This window comes from Mustela erminea, chromosome 7 (genome assembly GCF_009829155.1).
Source record: "Mustela erminea isolate mMusErm1 chromosome 7, mMusErm1.Pri, whole genome shotgun sequence".
Classification (NCBI taxonomy): domain Eukaryota; kingdom Metazoa; phylum Chordata; class Mammalia; order Carnivora; family Mustelidae; genus Mustela; species Mustela erminea.
The window spans coordinates 88,876,154-88,898,720 of NC_045620.1; the positions used below are offsets into that span (position 1 = coordinate 88,876,154).

At 44.9% G+C, this 22,567-nt stretch overlaps 1 protein-coding gene across 1 annotated transcript in view; it reads right to left on the bottom strand.

Annotated features, from left to right (window-relative positions):
- Positions 1-22,309, bottom strand: part of TGFA (transforming growth factor alpha) — a 106,175-nt gene extending 83,866 nt beyond the window's left edge. Inside the window, exon 1 of the mRNA XM_032352386.1 lies at positions 21,991-22,309. Coding sequence (XP_032208277.1) covers positions 21,991-22,030 — 40 coding nt within the window. The 5' untranslated portion in view covers positions 22,031-22,309. The remainder of the gene's footprint in view (positions 1-21,990) is intronic.
- Between the last annotated feature and the right edge of the window lie 258 nt (positions 22,310-22,567).

Consider the following 22,567-nt stretch of genomic DNA (forward strand, 5'->3'; position numbering starts at 1 on the left):
CCTCCCGCTCCCCCTCACCCACTTTGTCCATCCCCCCTCCCCTGCCTCCTCCCCTCTGGCAGCCATTGGTTTGTTCTCCATATTTCTAGGTCTGATTCTGCTATTTGCTTGTTCATTTGTTTTGTTTAAAAAAATTAACTTTGGTTAATAATAATGTACTAATATTGGCTCATCAACTGTAGCAAATGTACCACCCAGGCATGATGTTAATAGTAGGGGAAATTATGTGGGGAGGGGTGAGGAAGTCTATGGGAATTCTCTGTACTTTACACTCAATTTTTCTGTTAAACCTGAAACTACAAAAAAAAAAAAAAGTCTATTAAAAAAACAGCTGTTGACAATTACCACAGTAGGAAGCTGAATTATTTTACTCTATGTTCCAAACTGTCCCATCACTCTGCTTCCCTAAGTTCAAGTCAAATGTCGCCCTAGGAAGGTCATGGCATAAGCAGCTTGAATTGGACTTTTCTGGAAATGTGGACTAGACACTGCTCAGCCTTCCATGGAGGCCCCGGATCTGAGCCTCCCTCCCCGTCCGTCAGCTTGGCTAAAGTGTGGCTTTGAATTCATCACTGTGAATTCCAGCTGGCTGAAAGCTCAGAGGACAAGAAGTACAATTAGCTCTCTTACATCGTGAAGTGTGTTGTACGGGTGTGCTCGATAAACCTTTCCTGATAGCGGCTCCCAGGGAGAGGCAATGAGCAGCTCTGGTCACGGACTGGTCTGGGCTGCCACACACCCTGAGTCTCACTCTCAAACTGAGAGTGTGACGGATGAGAGAAAACAGAGGAGAATTATGTTCCTTGTAGAAACAGGCCAGAGACAGAGGAGGGGCGGGAGGGGGAGGGCTCTTCCAGGGAGAGGCTGGTAGGGACAGTCAGGAATCGGAGGCCTTCAAAATAACCGCGGAAATCCAGTATCTTGGTTTCAGGGCAAGTGGCCTTGCTTTGGCGATTTTTAGTATAAAATAGATAACACATTGTAGACATGCTATCACTCAGCTGAGGACAAGTTATGAATACAATTTTCAGTCTGTTGTCAACTGGCTGTCGGCTCTGAGACCGAGGGAGCAGTTTCTAGAAGGGTGGTTTGATCCAACCCAATTCCTTGACCCTCTCGCTTCATCTAAGAGTGGGTTCCCAAGCGGGTGTCAAGCACAGCATTCGTCATACCAAAACGAAGCGCCAGTTACAGAGAAGCCTTCCATCCCCCTCTTCCTGCCCTTTTTTATGATCCAGGCAGGAAAGGAATGAGAGAGGGCGGGGGCCTTTTAACTGTCCAACATCATCCTTCTGTGAAGACCCACACACAAGGTGATGAAGCAAGTGGCTTATTCCCCAGCCCCTGCATGGTCATAACCTGACATTTTATTGCATGTTTATTTTCGGTCTCCTTGGGACCATGTGGGGGGAGGGAGATGGGAGTTTTTCAGTTGGCTCTATTCTCAGTGCTGAGGACAGTGCCTGACAGAGATCACTCTCAACAACACTCACTGAATCAATTTAGTTGCTTTTCAAGCCAAACTTGTCAGACAGTTCCAGAGACGGTCAGGGAGCGTGAACCACAAAAAACAATACTTGAACTCCTATTTGAGCGGGAGCACTTCATAGGACTTTATAAAATCTAGGTTCTTTCATTCTGGTATAAGGCAACACCATTAGAACTATTCTATGGTGACAGCTCTCCAAAAAATCATTCAGACGCTGGAGTGTATTCTTCATCATGGAGGTGTGTGTGTGCGCAGATAAATAGAGTTGTCATGGTCTGAACTGATGACATCTGACTTGAATAAATGAGGGGACTTGAATAAAATGAGGGAAACAGTCCTGCAAATATCTACTGAGGAAGGAGCATCCAGAGCTGAAACAACAGCAAGTGCAAAGGTACTGAGGTAGGAGTCAACGCAGTGTGTTCAAGGAAGATCAAGAAGGCTGGAGTAGGACAGTGAAGGGAAACAAGGCTGGGGAAAATGCCAGGGCAAATGTCTCTCATGGAGAGAGCTGGGAGTCTGGATTTCCTTTCAAGCTGGACAGCCACAGGTGGGTTTTGAGCAGAGGAACAGTGGCACCTGATGTAGGTGTTATGGCAATCACCAAGGAGACTGAGAAGGGAAGAAGCCTTATGGAGGCAAGACTGGAAATTGGAGGAGCAGGATGAGACAGGATGAGACACCTGCAGGAGTCCCGGTAAAAGGTGAGAGAGGTGGCAGGGGAGGCCTCAAGAAGTGCTCTGGTATACAACAGAACAGAAACAAGACTCACTGAACTTGGGAGGTGTGCTTTGGTCTCGTTCCTGCAGGGTCCCCCACTCTTCACCCTGTCTCTGCCTCTACTATTCCTCCACTTTCTCTTCACCTTCCTAGGCCATGGTCAACCTTCAAGGCCCAGTTCAAACATCAATGTCTGCAAAAATCTTTCCTGCCCACCTCAGATGGAGGACCTCACCTCCCTCAAAAAATTAAAAGAAGAAATGAATAAACAAACAAATAAGAACACAGGCTTAGAGAAACCCACTAGCAGGCTTAACACAAGCCAATTTTCTCTTGATCCTGATGTTCTCAGACTTTTCTAAAGAGCTTTCACTGACAGTTCCCTTGCAGAGTCTGCCCAGAATCCCTGAGATCCCCCAGAATGCTACAAACTGGAATGAAGTTTCTACCCCTGGTTATTCCCAGGCAGGTTCCAGGAATCTCTGTCCAAGGTAACTGCAGGCTCACGTGTGAGACCCACATCCAACATCCAGGAGAAGCTAGCCTCTGGGTGATGACAGCTGGGCTCAAGGCTTTGCGGAAGCTTGCACAGTATCTGACCCTGCCTACCATGTGTCCCTCCCACTCCTGCCTGCAGACTGGACTAACGCATTCCTGGCTTGAGAGAGAAGGGCCCACAAGGAAAAAAAAAACCAGTGAACTCACCTGGGACCAGAGCACACAAGCTACAAATGTACAGACCAAGAGATTATTCTCTGTCCTAAATGTCCTGCCCTGTGCAAGCACAGCCTCGCTCACTACTGTCCTTCACATCTCCCCAGCCCCCGGTGCCTGGAAGAGAGACACAGAGACAGGCAGCCCCGCTGATGCGGGTATAATGGTGAGTTGGGTGTAGGGCTGGAGCACTAGGACAGGCCACATAACCTTGGGAAAGGAGTCCTTCCCTCTAAGGAAGGCAGAAGTCAGCGTTCCTATCTGCTATGTCAATGCTATTTGGGGAGCAAGGGGTAAGAAGGAAAAGGAAAAGGAGAGAGAAGAAGAGGGAGACTCTGGGAGTAAATTATTCATCATCAATAAAAATGTATCTGTCAACTGTTAAATGTCAGGTATCATGCAAGGCACTGCAGAAATTGAGAATAAGGGAAAGAGGAAAGGGGAAAGAAAAAGTCAAAAAGTAGGAACAGAAATCCTTAGATGAATCCTCCCCACCCCCCCGCCCACACACATACACAGGCTCACGGTCAACAGAGCAAGAGGTCACCCGGAGACACCCCAGTGTTAGGACCACAAAATGAAAGTAGATTCTTCTTCCCTAGCATAAGGGAGGCAGTACCTGATAATACCAATAGCTGTTCATACCAATTTATCTACATCCTAAAATGGAAGGTTTTTATGTAAACAAAGCCCTAGATTTTCAGAAAGTTTCTGCCCAGGGAGCCTCTGAAAATAGCTCGCCAGGTGATCAACAGCCCAGGTACAAACAACGAAGCCCTTTCTAAAGAGGCTCAACTGGAGGAAAACCAAGAACGTGCATGGGTAGGTGGTGGAGAACAATCCAGACGTCTTTAATGCTTTCTAATGACCTCACTGGGCGCCTAAGCATGCTTTTACACAAAAGTTAATGACTTTATCTTTAAGGCCAAACAGTGAGGCCCTTCGCCCACTTCTCCGCTCACAGCGGAGTCAGATGACATCACGGCCCCCAGAGGGCATCTTGGTGGAGCCACGGCCAGCCGTGGGGAGGAAGACCACAGGCCCAGGAAGGTCTTACCATTTTGCACCCCGACCCTCTTCGCCATTTGTGAGGGCAGCTGGCACCTGCTCATTTAATGAGGCATATTCCAGGGAAGACCCTTATCATCCCGTTTTGTGGGATGATCCCAGCCCTGTGGCTCACTTCTCCAGGCCAGGAGCTCGACTCGGCTATCCGGCTGTGGCTCCCAGACAGAGCGGCTCCGTGCTTGGCCCGGGAACAGTCGCCCCCTGGAGCGGAGCCCTCTCCCCGCCGCCCACAGGGGAAGAGAAAGCAGCCACACAGGGTTGTTCCCTGATCAGTAAGCGAAGCACACGGACGAATGATTAAGCACGTGTATTTCCTTTGCTCTGCTGGGCAACAGTGGGTTATTCTGCCACCGTCTCATCCCAGTTATCAGGAGCTCAGCAGCTCCCTGCTCCTGGGGTTCCTTGGGGTCTCGGGTCAAGCTGAAAGGATGAGGGCATCTGAACCCAGAACGGACTGCTCTGCTGCAAAAGATTAAACCTTTCTTTCATCTTTTTCTCCTGCCGAATGTCACAATGCAAGAGCATCAGTTGGAGGAAGAAATGCTAGATAGTGGGTCGCTGGAGAGGAGGGGCTGCAAGTGAAGTTGAAGGGAGCCTCCAGGGCAGCGAGGAACAGGCCCTCAGAAAATACAAGGGGGCCTTCTACTCGGAGAACAACAGAATTTTTATGAGGAGGTGCTATCTGGGTGTTTGAATCTCAGGCGATAGTTGAGTTTCCTGGCTGCCTAAAACATCAACTTTCCCTCCCCCGATGGGCCAGCAGGATGGGCTTGTGCAGAAATGACCAGCTGGTCAACCCTTTTCTAGAGGGGCCGGGGAAGCTACTGCAGGGGAGGCCATCGTCTGTAAGCCAACTAGAGATGTGAATACTCTGGAGTTACAAATTAGGGAGACAGTGTTCTAGAAAAGGATTATCAAGTAAGGTCCTTTAAATAAGACAGTGATTTTTTAAAATAAATGTTTAAATTTTTTTATAAACATATAATGTATTTTTAGCCCCAGGGTTACAGGTCTGTGAATCGCCAGGTTTACATACTTCACAGCACTCACCATAGCACATACCATCCCCAATGTCCATAATCCCACTCACCTCTCCCAAACCACCTCCCCCCAGCAACCCTCAGTTTATTTTGTGAGATTAAGAGTCTCTTATGGTTTGTCTCCCTCCTGACCCATCTTGTTTCATTTTTCCCTTCCCTACCCTCCAGAACCCCACGTTGCCTCTCAACTTCGATAGGACACCTCTTGCTAACAGATGCACAGAGATCAAGCACAGATAGATGCCCGCAGACACCATTCAAACGCATAGCGGCTGGAGCTGCAAAGGCTGAGTGTAGTTCGGGGAAACGAGCTTGGTGGGGCCACTCTCGCCACCTCGGGTACAGGGTGCCTCTATGAAAGCTCGCTGCAAAACGGATGCTGGAAGCTATTTTCACTCCTACGATTTCTCCTTCTAGATTTCCTTTGGTTAGAAAAAAAAAAAAAAAAAAAAAAAAAAAAGGCACTGATGTAGGTCTTTTGTAAAATTGAGTGGCCTAACACGAACTTTCATAAAGGGGAAGAGGGTACTTGTGGACTATGGGACAAAGGGTACGACTCCTTTACCTAATGGAAAAAATCGCCACCTTTAATAAACCTCGGTAAAACGTCCCCACTGCGGCCCTGCTCACACCCGAGGATCCAGGTACTAAACTATCTATTTGGAGGTGCAAAGGCCATTAAAAAAATGCTGCCAGCCAAATGAAGGAAGTTCCTACATATGAGTGAAGCAGGAAAGCCCATTTCTGTTCTGATCTGCTGCTCTAGCAAGTCAGTGGAAATGTCTGTGTGTTTTGTGGGTCCACATCATGGCTCAGGTTAAGGGTGAAGCCAGCTACCAGCAAACGTGCTAACACAGATTCTATCCTTAGTGGGGCTGTGAAGAACTAAAGGTGTTAAAGCAAAAGTGGTAAAGACTCTGCCTACTTCTGCTATTATTTGGGGGACATGTCAACTGGTGGGGCATAGGAGGGAGGTGAGGAGAAGAAGCCAGGAGTTGAGCAGAGGTCTCAGGGGCTAGAGCTCATGTGCATGTGACTTACAGGCATGTCACTCACTGGAGGACAGGCTGCCACATAAATGGAAGAAATCACCCTTTAAAACAAATACCTTTTAAACAATGTATGGTAGGTTGGGGGGGGAGGGGTAACTGGGTGATGGGCATTAAGGAAGGTGCCTGATGGAATGAGCACTGGGGGTCACATGCTATCGACGAATAACTGAATTCTACCCCTGAAACCAATGATATACTCCATGCTAATTGAATTTAAATAAAATAAAATTTTAAAAAAGAAAAAAATGGTTGACATAAATGCATACCAGCCTCCATGAGTGAATTTATTACTAGAGGTACCCCGATCACAATGAAGTAGGGCAAGTAGCATGCCTCAAGTGATTATTTGTCTCTTGAACAGCTAACTCCCGACCTGAAGGAGAGAAAAAAAAGACCTGGGCCACATTTGTTTCTATTTCCCAGCAGTGGGAAGTGGCAACATTTCTTGTTGGCTAACATGACAATTACCTGTATGGCAATTACTCTCACTATGGTGAAAAACCTTAAGGGAGTGGCTGTTTGAAAAGTCCAATTACACTTGGCCTACAGTCTGCTACAAAATGGCACTTTCGCACGTGAAAGAAACTAGGCACCTCAGCACCCACAGGCTTTCGTGAATGACACGGAGTAGCGGGACGACTAGATCAGTAGGCAATGCACCTGGGTTCGAATCCTTGCTCTGCTACTTCCTGGCTGTGGGAGCGTGGACAAGTCAACATTTTTGTGCTTCAGTTTCCCCATCTGTAGAATGGGGATAATCACCCTATCTCATAGAGCTGCTAGATGGGCTAAAGGGATTTGTATGACACATAAAACTCTTAAAGAAATTACCACCTACCATGCGCTGTTTTAAGTGATAGCCATCATCTCCTCAGGTCATGCTCTGCCCAAAACCCTGGTCTTAAGTGCAAGGTACCCACCATGTACCTTGTGTTATATTGTAAAAAAATAAAACAAAATAAAAACAGTGTCTGCTTCTGCCAAGAATTCAGGGATTGGGGGCAAAAGCTAGGGCATGGCCCTCTTTGCATTATTATCACCAAACCCAGGAGAAGATCTCACGCACATGAAGTGTTTGCTAGAATGAACAACCCATGTAGAAAAGAAATCCCCTAAAACAAATGAATAAATAAATAGCATCCCTCATTTCAATCTGATGGATCTTCTTTTGGTAATTCATCCCATTGGCTCTATAGCACAGCCTTAAATGACTGAAGTAGCCAGTTTGGGTGGATTAAGAACCGGATGTTACACTAGGCTTGATTCACAAAAATTAAAACTACTGTTTGATCACTTGGGTATATTCTACATGGGATGACAGTTGAGATGCTCCAAATGCCTCTGTCATTACTGTTAAAAGAAAAATGGCCGGTCTTTAATCTGAAATCCAAAAAATCCAGTTTAGTTGAAAGGACCGTTTTGTTTATTTTTCCCTCTCTTCCGCAGTAGAGGAAAGAGGCAATTCACAAGAAAAGAAGCTCACATTACAAAGTGAGTTGATGCTGTTTTCCTAAGTGTAAATCTCTAACTTTCAAGTGGTTCACTGGGGCATAACCAATCCTTTTGCCAAAAACTTCTACAACCTACAGAAGATTCAAAATTAGAACGTACTTGAAATGATGGCCTCTGTCAAAGAAGATCCCACTATCTTGATCCTAACAAAGCACTAGTCCAGGACTTTTTTTTAATGACTTTTTTAAAAATTTATTTTTTATTTATTTTCAGCATAACAGTATTCATTATTTTTGCACCACACCCAGTGCTCCATGCAATCCGTGCCCTCTATAATACCCACCACCTGGTACCCCGACCTCCCACCCCCCGTCCCTTCAAAACCCTCAGATTGTTTTTCAGAGTCCATGGTCTCTCATGGTTCACCTCCCCTTCCAATTTCCCCCAACTCCCTTCTCCTCTCTAACTCCCCATGTCCTCCATGCTATTTGTTATGCTCCACAAATAAGAGAAACCATATGATAATTGACTCTCTCTGCTTGACTTATTTCACTCAGCATAATCTCTTCCAGTCCTGTCCATGTTGCTACAAAAGTTGGGTATTCGCCCTTTCTGATGGAGGCAGAATACTCCATAGTGTATATGGACCACATCTTCCTTATCCATTCATCCGTTGAAGGGCATCTTGGTTCTTTCCACAGTTTGGCAACCGTGGCCATTGCTGCTATAAACATTGGGGTACAGATGGCTTTTATAGATTCTTTTCTCTCCATAAGATAAGTTAAAATAGATCAGAGTTCTGCTATCCCAGTCAGGAAGAAAACCTTATTCGGTGAACACCTCATTCACAGGTAAAATGTGAAGTTTTGCATCAGGTACCATGCAGGGCTAAAGAGTTGACCCTCTGACCTAGCAATGACCTTCAGGCACCTAGAGACCCAGAAATAGCTTCTAAATCATTAAAGAATGGTGAAGGGACTTAACAACGTTAATGAGTACGTGCCTAACAACAGAAGGTCAGGCTATAGGATACAAGAAAAAAAAAGATGAATCCACTATAATAGAGACTTCAATGCCCCCCTATCAGAAATGGACAGATTCACCAGCAGAAAATCAGTAAGCACGTAGTTAAACTCAACAGTACCATCAAGCAACCTGAGGTCATTGATGTCTACAGACAGACTACATCCAACAACAGAATACACTATCTTCTCAAGCTCACATGAAATTCACCAAGATACACCATATTCTGGACCATAAAATACACATTTAAAAGACTAGAAATCATACAGCATCTGCTCTCAGACCAGAATGGAGATAAACTTGAAATCGATTAGCAGAAATACAGCTGGAAAATCCCCCAAATACTGGTTTAAACAATATACTTCCAAAGAACACATGGGTCAAAGAAGAGATCTCAAGGGCAGTTAAAAAACATTCTGAACTAAATAAAAACGGTGATACAACTCATCAATATTTGTGGGATGCGGAAAAGGCAGTGCTTACAGGGAAGCTGACATCGTTGAATGAATAGATTAGAAAAGAAGAAAAAGCTAAATTTTCATCTAATAATCCAAGTTGTCATCTTGGGAAAACATAGGAAAGCAAATTAAACCTGAAACAAGCAGAAGACTAATGAATGTATTAGTTTTAGTTACTGTTTTTCCTACTTTAAGTTATCTGAAAACCAGTCCTCCCCATGAGACAATGCTCCTCAAACTTTTTCACTAGGACCCCCCCCCACCCCACAAATGGCAAAGAGAAGGAAACTCATACCAATTCCTCTAGAGTCTGGGGCACGCTCTGAAATATTCTAAATGGAAAAAAGAATCACAACTTATCTTTCTATCCTGAAAATTAATTTTGTTATTTCAATCTTGCATTCTATCAACTAGTAGAGCTGAATTTGTTTTAATATATAAAATAATATGACTTGCCAGTTAAATTCCTTTTTGATTCTTTAATTATTCCTTATTCCAGGGAGATGTACCCATATACGCCAGGCTCTGAGCATATCACTGCGTATCCCACAGTACTCCCATTTGAAAAGGAGACATGCAAATACACAGTTTTGGTTAACCAGAACATCACATGGAGGACGGCAGGCCTGCCTCATGACCCGCAATTCATGAAAAGCGCAAAGTTCCAGAAACAATAGGAGCACACAGGCAGGTTCGCCATGCCTTTCAGTATACATGCTGCCGAAGCAAGCACACGCCATGCCTTTCAGGACAGTGAGACCCAATGTCTATCAGTCTTCAGCCAAGCTGAGGAATGAGGTCGTCATCCTTTCTCCCTGGGATTCAAACACAGTAAGTATCCTCTCTACCACCACCCACGTTTCTTCCTCCAATATGGTCAGGTGGGACAGAAGTAGAAGTCTTGTCATGAAAGGGAGATGTGAACATGAAGGGACATCCATTGTAATCCAATGTCTCCTTTCCCAGTTTCAATGTTTTCTGCATCCACTTCCTAGGGCAATGATGCTTCCCAGCTCAGAAGAATGGTTCGCTATGGAATGAGCCCCAAATGAATGGAGTGGAACAAAACCTCCACAGGTAGACTGAAGGACTCCTAAGTTGTATCAAGTGACAAAAGTAGGATTTGCTATCAGAGATTAGAGAATAAACTGTTAAACAAACACACATGGAGCTACTGGACCCATATTTAGCAAAAAGGCAAGTTAGAGTCTTACCTCACATCTTACACCAAAATACATTCCCCAAGAACTGAAAATTCAACTTGGAAAAGTAACAACATAAAAGTAGAAAGGGAAGGGTGCCTGGGTGGTTCAGTGTCTTTGTCTGAGGTCATGATCCCAGGGTCCTGGGATCGAGCTCTGCATTAGGCTCTCTGCTCAATGGGGGAGCCTGCTTCCCTTCCTCTCTCTGCCTGCCTCTATGCCTACTTATAATCTCTGTCAAATAAATAAATAAAATCTTTAAAAAATGCCTTTTTATTTGAAGGGAAAAAGTGGGTATAAGAATATCTATATCCTTTGCAAATGACATATCAGATAAAGGGCTAGTATCCAAAATCTGTAAAGAGCTTATCAAACTCAACACCCAAAGAACAAATGATCCAATCAAGAAATGGGCAGAGGACATGAACAGACATTTCTGCAAAGAAGACATCCAAATGGCCAACAGACACATGAAAAAGTACTCAACATCACTAGGCATCAGGGGAATACAAATCAAAACCACAATGAGATACCACCTCACATCAGTCAAAATGGCTAAAATTAACAAGTCAGGCTATGACAGATGCTGGCGAGGATGTGGAGAAAGGGGAACCCTCCTACGCTGTTGGTAGGAATGCAAGCTGGTGAAACCACTCTGGAAAACAGCATGGAGTTTCCTCAAAAAGTTGAAAATAGAGCTACCCTATGACCCAGCAATTGCACTACTGGGTATTTACCCTAAAGATACAAATGTAGTGGTCCTCGTCCAAAGGGCCATGTGCACCTGAATGTTTATAGCAGCAATGTCTACAATAGCCAAACTATGGAAAGAACCTAGATGTCCATCAACAGATGAATGGATAAAGAAGAAGTGCTATATATACACAATGGAATACTATGCAGCCCTCAAAAGAAATGAAATCCTGCCATTTGTGATGACGTGGATGGAACTAGAGGGTATTATGCTTAGTGAAATAAGTCAATCGGAGAAAGACAACTATCATATGATCTCCCTTATACGAGGAAGTGGAGGTGCAATGTGGGGGGGCTTGGAGGTAGGAAAAGAATAAATGAAACAAGTTGGGGTTAGGAGGGAGACAAACCATAAGAGACTCTTAATCTCACAAAACAAACTAAGGGTTGTGGGGGAAGGGGTGTAGGGAGAGGGTGGTGGGATTATGGACATTGGGGTGGGATTATGGACATTGGGGAGGGTATGTGTTATGGTGAGTGCTGTGAAGTGTGTAAACCTGGCGATTCACAGACCTGTACCCCTGGGGCTAATAATACATTATATATTTATAAAAAATAAAAAAATATTAAAAAATAATATCTATATTCATATAGAGAAAGAGACCTGGTCAGATACTTGCTAGTTAAACTTTGACTCTGGGAGTCAAACTTGGGGGTGCTTTTTTATTCTTCTGTTCGTAAATTCTGATTTTGATTTGACTTTGGAAAAGGAGTGAGTGGGGGCGCCTTGGTGGCTCAGTGGGTTAAGCCGCTGCCTTCGGCTCAGGTCATGATCTCAGGGTCCTGGGATCGAGTCCCACATCAGGCCTGCTTCCTCCTCTCTCTCTCTGCCTGCCTCTGCCTACTTGTGATCTCTCTCTGTCAAGCAAATAAATAAAATCTTTAAAAAAAAAAAAAAAAAAAAGAAAAGGAGTGAGTGGGATTTAACCAAGACTGGCAGAGAAGGCGTGTCTCTAGCATGGCCCACGAGGGGAGGTGGGGACTAGAATGTGCCTGTGTTCTATGAACCCTAAGTGGTCTGCCCCAGAAGTATGTTTGTTTTGGGGTTTTCTGCGCATGGCAGGGGAGTGGCTGCTGAAGTTTAGAGGGAGTCCAGATCCAGAAGGATTCCCCATCTGTGTGCCTGAGGAGTTCACCTCACCTCCCTAAACAATGTTTGGGCCCCAAGCTTGCTTTCATTCCAGTTCAGGGGCCTATGATTCATCCCCTGAAACACTAATTATAACACCCAAGGTCTGCTATGTGCAAAAAACATCTGTCATTGTTTAAATGTGCTGGCAGGGAGTGTGTACAGCATACAAACCGGCCCGATGGTACGCTCCTCCAGTGCAAAAATAATAACCCAGACACTGTTCCAAGGCAAGAAGTGTTCAAGCCCGGAGTTGCCAGCTGAGCTCTGACCTAGGGAGGTGAGCAGGTTAGGCCCCTCCACAGCTTAGAGTCCCTCCTCGCCCCTGCCATGGTAACAGTGACAAGCCTTATGCTGCTTCTTTCCATCGTGAAAAGTTATGTTGCATTTGTTTTTACCCTGCTGGGTCCCAAGGCCTGGCAGAGGGAGGGGAACAGAGTGTGTAATTGCAAACCTCTCATTTATCAGCTTCGGCTGCTTTTGTGTCACTACATGACGTGTACCATTTAGCCAGTTAATCTGCACGTCTTGGAAGTACAGCAATTACCCGGCGAACGCCTCTGACCCAGCGAGAGAGGACGAAAGAGCAGGAAAGGCGCATCTATCCTTTACGTGCCCAGGAGAATTGTTTACTGACCTCATTCAGACTCAGATCAAAGGCCCTACAGAACTCAAGCTGAAGATACGGTCTCTTTGTAAGAATCCAATATTTCCACCTCCAAGTTCTGATCTTAAAAACAAAAACAAAAAAATCACCCCAAAGCAAATGAGCCAACAACAGCAAAAATCTCCCACAGGAGCACTGGTTGTCTTGCTTTGAACACTCTTGTCACATCGAATGGACCCAATAGTGTATTCGGAGGTTTTTAAACTTCTTAAAGCTTAAGGAACCAACAGGAAGCTAGTCAGTAGCCTTTGCTAGAAATTATACTGCCGTGCATCACCCAAACCAGAAATGGTATTACTGTGGCAGCTTCATCACACGCAGTTAGGCAAATAAGTGGGTGAAATTTCCCTGGGCTCCTGGGAACAATACTAAAATGAAGCCTTCATTTGAATTTGACTTAAGATTAAAAAGAAGGGTTTGTTGTTGTTGTTTTCCCCCAAAGTATTGTTAACAAAAACAAACCTGAAAATGTATTTTATTTTGGGGGCCTAGGTGCTTACTCACTTCCCTGTTTGGTAAAGTCACATTAACTGGGGCCATAGATGCGTAAAAAAAACCCAAACCAAAACAAACAAACTAACCCCCAAAACCAAAAAGCATTTAGGTTGAAAGATTATTTATAAAATCCATGCTAAAAATTTCAAAATCTGAAATGCATAGATTGTGAGGAAAATAATTACCAAAAAATGACTCAAGAGGAGGAGAACTTAATTAAACTGACCACTAGCAATTTCTTTCAAGCCTTCACAGAGCCACTTAATTCCATGATATTTTAGCTACTCAAGAGCATGAAACAGATGGAAGCTTTTAAAAGGTATTGTATGAAGGAGACATGATGCTGATATCAAATCCTAAAAAAGAAACCAAGGCCCCAAACACTTCAGAAGGGATCCAGTCTAGCAGTGTGCCCAGAGAATAATACCACAGAGCCATGAGGGATTCATTCTGGGAATTTAAGGATGGCATTAACATCATTGACTTGATCAAAGTCCTCAAAACATTTGGAAAAAAACAAAACCCACAACTTGTATTATCTTCCTTGCGTTAAAACAAAACAAAACAAAACAACAAAAGCAAAAATGCCAAATCTTTTAGTAAGTTATGAAGACTAGTACCTTTTATTAACGTGATAGTTCATGTGTGTAGATACACATATATACATCTTTGTAGATATGTAGATAAAGACATTCTCACTTGTATATATGACCAAGTCATCCCCCTACTTAACTGTTAAATGCTACAAACCCTATCAGTAAGTCAAGAAAAATACAAGGATATCTACCACCTTTTAAAAAGTGTTCCTGGGGCGGCTGGGTGGCTCAGTGGGTTAAGGCGCTGCCTTCGGCTCAGGTCATGATCTCAGGGTCCTGGGATCGAGTCCCATATCGGGCTCTCTGCTCAGCGGGGAGCCTGCTTCCTCCTCTCTCTCTCTCTGCCTGCCTCTCTGTCTACTTGTGATCTCTCTCTGTCAAATAAATAAATAAAATCTTAAAAAAAAAGAAGTGTTCCTGAAGTTCCAGTCAGTGGTAAGAAGATGTAATAAAAGATAAAGACATTAAAAGGAAGGAGGCAGAGCTATCATTATTCAAGATTGAATGGTCACGGACCTGTGCACCTAAGAGAATAAACTGAAGGACTATTAGAATTAACAAAAACCGTTACAAAATAAAGGTATATTTAAAAAAGCTTTAAATGCTAGCAGCAACCAGTTAGGATAGAGAGCAGTGGGAAATGTAGAATTCGCTAAAACACAAGCTCTGTGTCTTATTCTTGGCTGATTCCCCAGCATCTAGAAGCAGTCTCTGCACAGAGTAAGTGCTCAATAAATATTTGCAGGATACATGAGTGAACAAATGCACAATAAGCACAAAAATACAAAATAATAGAACCAAAATAAAATTCTACAGTCTCAATTACTTATCAGAATTTAGCATGTGATAAAAATGGAATTTCACGCCCCAAGAGACAGAACAGTTTATTCCATAAACAGCAATTGAAACTATTAACCATCTTTTTTTTTTTTTTTTAATGAAATGTGAGTCGTACCTCATACCATACACAAGAAAAGTTCTGGGTAGAATAGTTCAACATGATACAGGAGACCAGGAGAAAAAAAATAAGTATTTGCCCTATCTTAGGCTGGGGAAGGCTGTCCTAACTGCATAAGTGAAGGTAGAAAGCTTATGGGGAAAGATTTATTTTTCTAGTTTCTGCTACATAAAAATAAAAATGTGCAGGATGTCAAACACACCATAAACAAAACAGTAAAAGACTTACAACAAATATTAATATTAATATCCTTTCTATATAAAGTGTGATAAAGCTCTAAGAAAAGAATAATCAGGAAAAAAATTACAAAAGTTAAGATGCAAAGAAGAGGACACGGCCAACAAACAAATCGAATCATCCTGAAAATGTTAAATACGAGGATTATGCTGAGGTCTTTTTTCCCCCCAATCAACTTGGCAAAGTCTTAAAACTAACTTCAAGTGTTAGGGAAGAATCAAGAAAATGGCATTCATATACTGCTTGTGGGAAAAAAGGCCAATTGCTAGGAATTTATCCTAAAGATGTGCCAAACACTTATGCACAAAAGTATCTGTTGTACCATTTATCTTCCTTGACTTTAGGCATTATAAATTTAATACAGGCTTGTTATAAAAAAGTTAACAGATTCAAACCAAAGCACTGTATAATACATACGGTTCTATGCCTTTCCAAATTTAAGATATAATGAAACCTTTATTCTTTTAAATAGATACATAGTAAACCAATGTATTGTTATATATAACTTATTTAAGGAATCTTCTTAAATAATTACAACAGTAGGTACTGGCAACTTGCTACGGTTCCAAACAAAATCAACAATCACCATCCTTTACATTTTTTCTTTGCGCATACAGGCAAGTATTTAGGTAGGATCTATATCAAAAAGTGGAACTAATGATCCAAGTTATGCCCACACTTAAAAGTGATAGCTACTGCCACATACTGACTTCCCAAAAAGGTATGTCAACTTACATTCCCAACAAAGTGTGTGGATTCTTCATAACGATGAAAAATGGGAAAAATTTATATGGTCAAAAGGGTTTCAAAATGGGTTGTAGTAAATATAGTCAAGAGATTACTTGCCAGCCACTAAGAATGATGCAATGACACTAAGAATGAATGTTTAATAACATAAAAATGTTTATTATAAAGGTTGTCAAGTTGCAAAAATGAATAAGTTAAATGGTGTGAGTCCATCAGAAATCACAGCTGCTTTCAAAGAATATCTACCTATACATTCATCCACAGTCTGTATGACAAAATGTTAATCACGGTTATCGTTGGGTGGTAGAACTATAGGTCATCGCAACACTTTTTCTCTTATGCTTTCTAGAATTTTCCAAATGGTCTAGAGGAAACAAAATATTTTTGTGATCATTAAAAACACTAAATCCTAATCTTTTTTTAAAATAACAATTATTCTGAAGACTAGTTGCATCTGTGTTGTTAGAATTTACCTGCAACCCTTGATTATCACAATGAAGATTTTTCCAGAATGCATGTTAACTATGTGGCCAAATGTTTGCCAACTGAGTCTACAGTTTGGAGAATCCAGGACCAGATACCCCAAGGGGATCATCAAGTGCTTAGTGGTCTCCTCTGAGGCTCTACCCGTTCTCTGAATAGGCCAAGGGCAGAGACGAAGACCCAGGATCTCTGTCTCTAAGGAACCCTCCACCTAGTAGAGAAGACAAGCACCAACCAATATCAATCCAAGGCAGGACTTGGAGGGACCTGAACTCTACTGCTAAGGTTCCCAGCCAGAAAAGCTAACACATTCAAAGATTGAAGCCAAAGAAGGCAAGGCATCATACAAGCTTGTTACAAAAAAGTAGTTTATATGTACATCCCTTCTTGAGGAAGTCCTTAACCATCTCTCCACAAATACTTGAGAAATACAAAGACTAAGGTGGGGGAAACTGAAAGCTTTTCAAGGTAGGGAAGGAAACCCCGCTCCCAACAACAACAACAAATTAAAAGCAAAAATGCTGAGCACAGAATTCCCTTGACTGGGGAAAGACTCCATGTGAAATTGTGTTTCCTTTGACTTAAAGGGAAAACACAAAAGGCACTCATAAAGACATAAAATTCCATTTCAACAAACTTCCATATTCAAGTCATATTCAGTACACCCAATTCATAATGTGTGAAAAGACTACTCAGATATAAATCTTTAAAGATTTATTTATGAGAGAGAGTGTGAGCACGTATGAGTGGGGCGTGGGAAGGGAGGGGCAGAAGGAAAAGATTTAAAGCAGACCCCCCTACTGAGCAAAGAGCAGACCCCCCTACTGAGCAAAGAGCCAGGTCTTTATGTGGGGCTCAATCCCAGGACCTTGAGCTCATGACCCGAGCCAAAATCAAAAGTCTGTCGCTTAACCAACTGAGCCAACCAGGCACCCCCAAGACTATCCAGATTTTTAGAGCTCATCTAAAGGGAATGTGCCTTGTACTTGAAGAGCTCCTAAGAGATGGTTCTGGTAGCCTGGATTTTAGGCTTTCCTGATTTTCATGAAAAATTTTTATACTTGACATTTCACAAGGAGAAAAAAAAAGCATAACAAAACCAGAAGTCACTGTAAAAGTACTCGAATTCTCTATTTAGATGCAATCAAAAAATATTTTATTTATTTAGAGAGCAAGAGAGAGTGGGAAAAGGGGTAGAGGGAGAGGGAGAATCTCAAGCCAGCTCTGTCCTGAGCACAGAGCTCAATGGAGGCTCCATCTCACTACCCCAAGGATCACCACCTGAACCCACCCAAATCAGGAGTTGGACCCTTAACCGACTGAGCCATCCAGGTGCCCCTAGATGCAATCTTAACCAGGTTAGCCTTTAGCACAGAATTCAATTCATACTTTAAATTGAGGTCATTAAAAATTGTTGAAATGGCAGCAAAACAGCGGTCAATTTTTGGCAACCCCCCCCCAAAGAAAGTGTGACATGCTTAGTGTTGGTCTACTTAAGCCTAATAACAAAGGACCATCACGTTTTCCAGGGCCAAAGGTCAAGAACACTTAATGGCAATTAAGAGATCTCAGCAAGAGTTCTTGCTCTGCTCTGGTCAACAAGACAGGCTGCAGGAGCACCTTTTAATAATGGCTCATAAACCCACAGCAGCATTCAGAAATGTCAGGACAGACTAGATGAAACACAGCTGGCTAAGCCAGAAGCTGCCCGAACATCAACTGGCTGAAGAGCGATGGTCCTCCAAGTGTCCCTCTCTTCCCTCCCCACCAGCGGCATAAGTGACACCTAGACACCTGTCAGACACACAAACCCTCCCACCTCCTCCTGCAGGACAACCTGGTGTACCAAGCCCTCCAGGTGGCCGTGGTTCTAGGACACTGCTGTGGAAGGTCCTACAGTGGTTTTTACATGTGAAACCAAGCACAAGATGCCCAGTTGGGCGTGTCAGGCTCGTCCTGTCTTGGCTGACCCACGCCCCACTTCCCACGGCCCATCCCTTTCGGTGGGCAGCCTGAAGAGTAGGACTTTGTTCAAACACACTTTCAAAAGGCCCTTAGAGATAGGTCTAATGGAAAAGTCAGCTAGTTTTCCTATGTTACCATAGAAACAGGAAGCATCATTTACTCCTCTAAGAAAGGTCCCCTTTGCAGGGGACATTGAATATTTACAGAAAGATCTCTTTATCCTAGGAAACCAAGTTTTGGAAAAGCAAATATGGGAAACTTAGCCTCTAAGGCTTCCATATACACCTTAACAGCCTATGTTCTAAGTGAACTTTCCCTAATTATGGCTGCCCAATAAGGAAAACATGTGTCCTGGGCAAACCTACGCGTCTACTCTGGAAGACATAATTTCCATGTAAGGGAGAGGAGGATTGTCTTAGCTCCTGCCCCCTACTGGTCCCTCGGCCCCAAATCCACAGGGAAAGGGGCTTCATCTCTACCCATCCTTAATGACACTTGAGTGTCCTAGGACCATTTTTTAAGCTACACACAGTCCTATTTCTGGGAGCTGCCATAAACACAATAATGTTTTTTTTTTAATCAATTTCATTTTCTGTGTCATTCTTTATTTGTATAGTTTATAAACAGCTTCTGTATTTACTATCTCATCTGATTCTCGTAACAACCTGTGAGGTAGGTGCAGTTTTATTATTCTCACCGAGAAAACTGAAACTTAGTGGTGACTTCAATAAACTGACCACTGAACTTACTGTTGCCATAGGGGGGCACCCTTTCCTTTGGAGGAAAGACAAATGTTTTGCATCAAAAATTTAGAAATTCATGACGTCCCCCCCAGATTCTAAACTTGCTTGAATTGGTATTTGCCCAATGAGACTCACTAAAATCGTTAAGTAGGTTTCTAGGTTAGGTGGTATTTCCTGGCTTAGGAAGGGTGGAGAGCTGAAAGCTCCGAGCTGCAGAATGGATACAACCTGCTAGGACATCTGGAACTCTAAGGGGTCCAAATTTACAACGACAATGGTGATGGATGATGGCCCTAAGATTTTTTCAACTCCTACTACAAGACAGGCACCATTCTATGTTCATTAAATATACTTAACCACTCTATTCACAGCAACATTTTACAGATGAGGAAAGCAAGGCACAGAAAAGCTAAGTAACTTGCCCAAGAGCACACATGTTGCTCCCTGCTCACAAAGGAGGATGTGGGACTGGAGGTGACAAGCCCCTGTGAGGTGTGCCTGGCCAGTGACGGAAGTCCGACATGGAGGGCAGCCACCACAGGAACCTGGATGACGTTTCCAGTGTTGCCTTTTAAGCAACAGTCTCCGCCTGCTCTCTGCCAAAACATCAATCAACGCTCAGGTTCAAGTAATCAGGAACATCAGCTGAGACTACAAACAACCCACTCCTTTTCAGACTGTCCCTACGAAAGCTGGGGAGGGGAGAGATCTTGGTTTTTTCGATTTGCTGATTTGCCTAGAACTGCCTTCAACTAATTTAAGAAAAATTAGAGAGGGAAACAGCACTGGAGGAAATGTGCAAATTAAAGATGCATGTGGCACTGATGAGTGCTGTTTAGTAATCTAGCAGAAAATGAGGTGGGAGGCAGAAGTTGTAGTCAATGATCAGAACGAACGGCTTTTTTTTTTTTTTTTTAAGAAATACAAAACAAAAAAAACGGGTATCCTGCCTTTTCTTTTTTTCTTTTTTCAACTGCTTCTATTTTGGAATTGTATGAGCAGCTTTTTTACACACTGATCAACCTTTTTAGGTTTATACATCTTTTTCTCAAGGAAGGAAGCAAAGATAAGGTTCAACTCTTGGGCAAAAAGGAAAAATAACATGATGAATGCTTGCAGTCTTCATGGGCAAGTGCAGTATGGGGGGGGCAGGGCAACTTTCAAAGGTGTTCTCAAATTTGCACACCTTCATCATTTCCCATCTCTAATTTTCACCTAATGACCTAAGGCCACCTTAAGATCCTCGGAGTCCACCAGAAAACCCAATTTAACAAGTTCTTGGGCATTCCATATAATCTCTCCTTCAAGAAAAGTCCCCAGATCTGGAGAGGAGACTATGGTGACGACAGGTGACATTTCAAACCCTCAATTCTTCCACACTCTAATAATCCTGACCCAACTACTTACTAATGGTGGGCCTGTGTGCTTCCTTTTCCTCCTCTGTAAAATGAAGATGATACCTTCTTCATCAGGTTGGTGAGAAAAGTTAATGAAATCATATAAAGCATTTAGAACAGTTCCGGGCACAGAGTAAGTACTCAGAGAGCATTAGCTATTATGACCATTACTGCCAGAATTTGCAAAACACAACGCAGAGGCACCCACAAACGGAAGGCTTCTGATGTATTGGTCACGTTTTGTTGCTTCAAAAAAAAAATATATATATATATATATACACACATATATAAAATCAGAACAACCATCAATACAAAAAACCTAAAAGGGTTTTGGGAAGGGGGGAGCCGCCCAGAATCATGCCACCTGTTGGTGAGTTTCAGGTGAGGGAGGGTACAGCCCAGAGCACTGGGTTCCACTACTGCCACCGCCCCCCCCACCCCCCACCCCCGTTTTCTCTTTCTCAGCGTTTCAGGCGCAGGATTACAGGCGGCTCTGCAAGCCCCCTGAAACTGGGTGAGGCTGTGGGGCTGGGCATTAGGGGTGCAGGTGGGTTGGGAGGGTTCCACAGCTCTTCTCAGGCTCCAATAAATTCTCCAGGTAGGAGCTACTTGCTTTACAGGGTTAAACTCAGAGGACACCGACTGAGGAATTCATTTCAGGGAGCTGCACCAATAAACCTGGACACCTGGGCTATTAACCGGCTGTCTCAACACCGCAGAGGCCGGGCGCCGCGAGGGGCAAGAGCCGGCCGGCCGGCCAGCGCACGGCGCTGCACCCCTCACCAGTTACACGCAGACCTGTGAACTTCACCGCGGAAAAACTCAAGGGCTCCACAGACAGGACCCAGGTTCGCCGGGTTAAACTTCCCCTCCCTTCCCCCATCTCTCGTTCCCTTCCAAGAACAAACTCAAAGGAAACTGGCAACGCTCCGTCTAGGGTTTCGCTCCTGCCCTCGGCTGACACTTCAACCACTTCTCCCAGGGAAGTTAATTAAAAGAACAATTAATCCGCACAAAAATCCAAAACATACCCCAAAGCTCGAGAGCTCCTCAAGTTAGAAGATTGAGGGCGCCTCTGCTGATTGTGACCATCTGCCCGTCACTGGGGCTCAGGGCTAGGCAGGGGGTACGACTGGGAAGCAGGCAGGGTCCCGCCGTAGGGGCTGACGCCCGCCGCTCCCATCGCGTCTACGCTCACCGCCGTCCGCGTAGACGGGCTTGGTGGGATACTGCCAGGTATGCAGGTAGGTGTGAGCAAGTGGAAGAACACACAGCCGCGGCGGATTAAAGTTCAAGCCCGTTCACACACCGCTTCCCCTTCCCCGGCCGGCGTTCTCACGCACGGCCCGGGCGGCCACTCCCCAGGGAAAGCCTGGGCGCTCCACGGTCCCCCCCTTCGGAAGGGGCTCCCCAAATATTTAGGAAGCCCTCGTGACTCCCCCTTGCCCCACCAGCCCCCAACCCTTGAAAAGCAGGAGCCTCCCTCGACTCTCCTAGGCGGACGCAGAAAACCCCCGGGAAAAGAGCAATGGAGGGGCCAGGGGAAAGCGGGGTGTCGCCGAGGGCAGGTGGCTCGGGGCGCGCAGCAGGCAGCGTACGTACCCAGCGCGAACAAGGCGAGCTGTCCAGCCGAGGGGACCATCTTACGGGCGGCGGGCAGCAGGCGCTCCAGCCTCCTGCCCTACCTGCGGTGCCCGAGTGGCGAAGCGGCGCCGCGCTGCGGGGGAAAAAGGCGCTGGCGAGGCAAGGCCAGCCCCCGGCGCGGGCGGGCGGAGGCAGGACCGAGCGCTCTCTGCCGCACTCACCCCGCTGAGCGGCCGGCCGGGCGGAAATGGGAAGGCGGTTACCGCCACCTCTCCGCCACTCGGCGACCGGGCCACCGCGGACCACCCTCCCGCCCCGGTGGGGGTGCCCCCCTACGGCCACAGTGGGTGGGGGTGTGGGGCTGGGGGCGGGGACGCCGCGCGCACCGTGCAGGGCGCGGGCGGCGGCGGGCGGGGCGGGGCGAGCCGAGCGGGGGAATCTCGGAGCCCCGCCGCGCGAGCCCGGCACCCGGGCGGCCGCGAAGGCAGGAAGCGCCCGACTTAGCCTCAGAGTAGCCGCGCCGTGCGGCCGCCGCGCAGCTCGAGAGTGCGGACGCGGTGGTCGCTTCCAGGCTCTGCGCGGGGGAGCGGAGCCG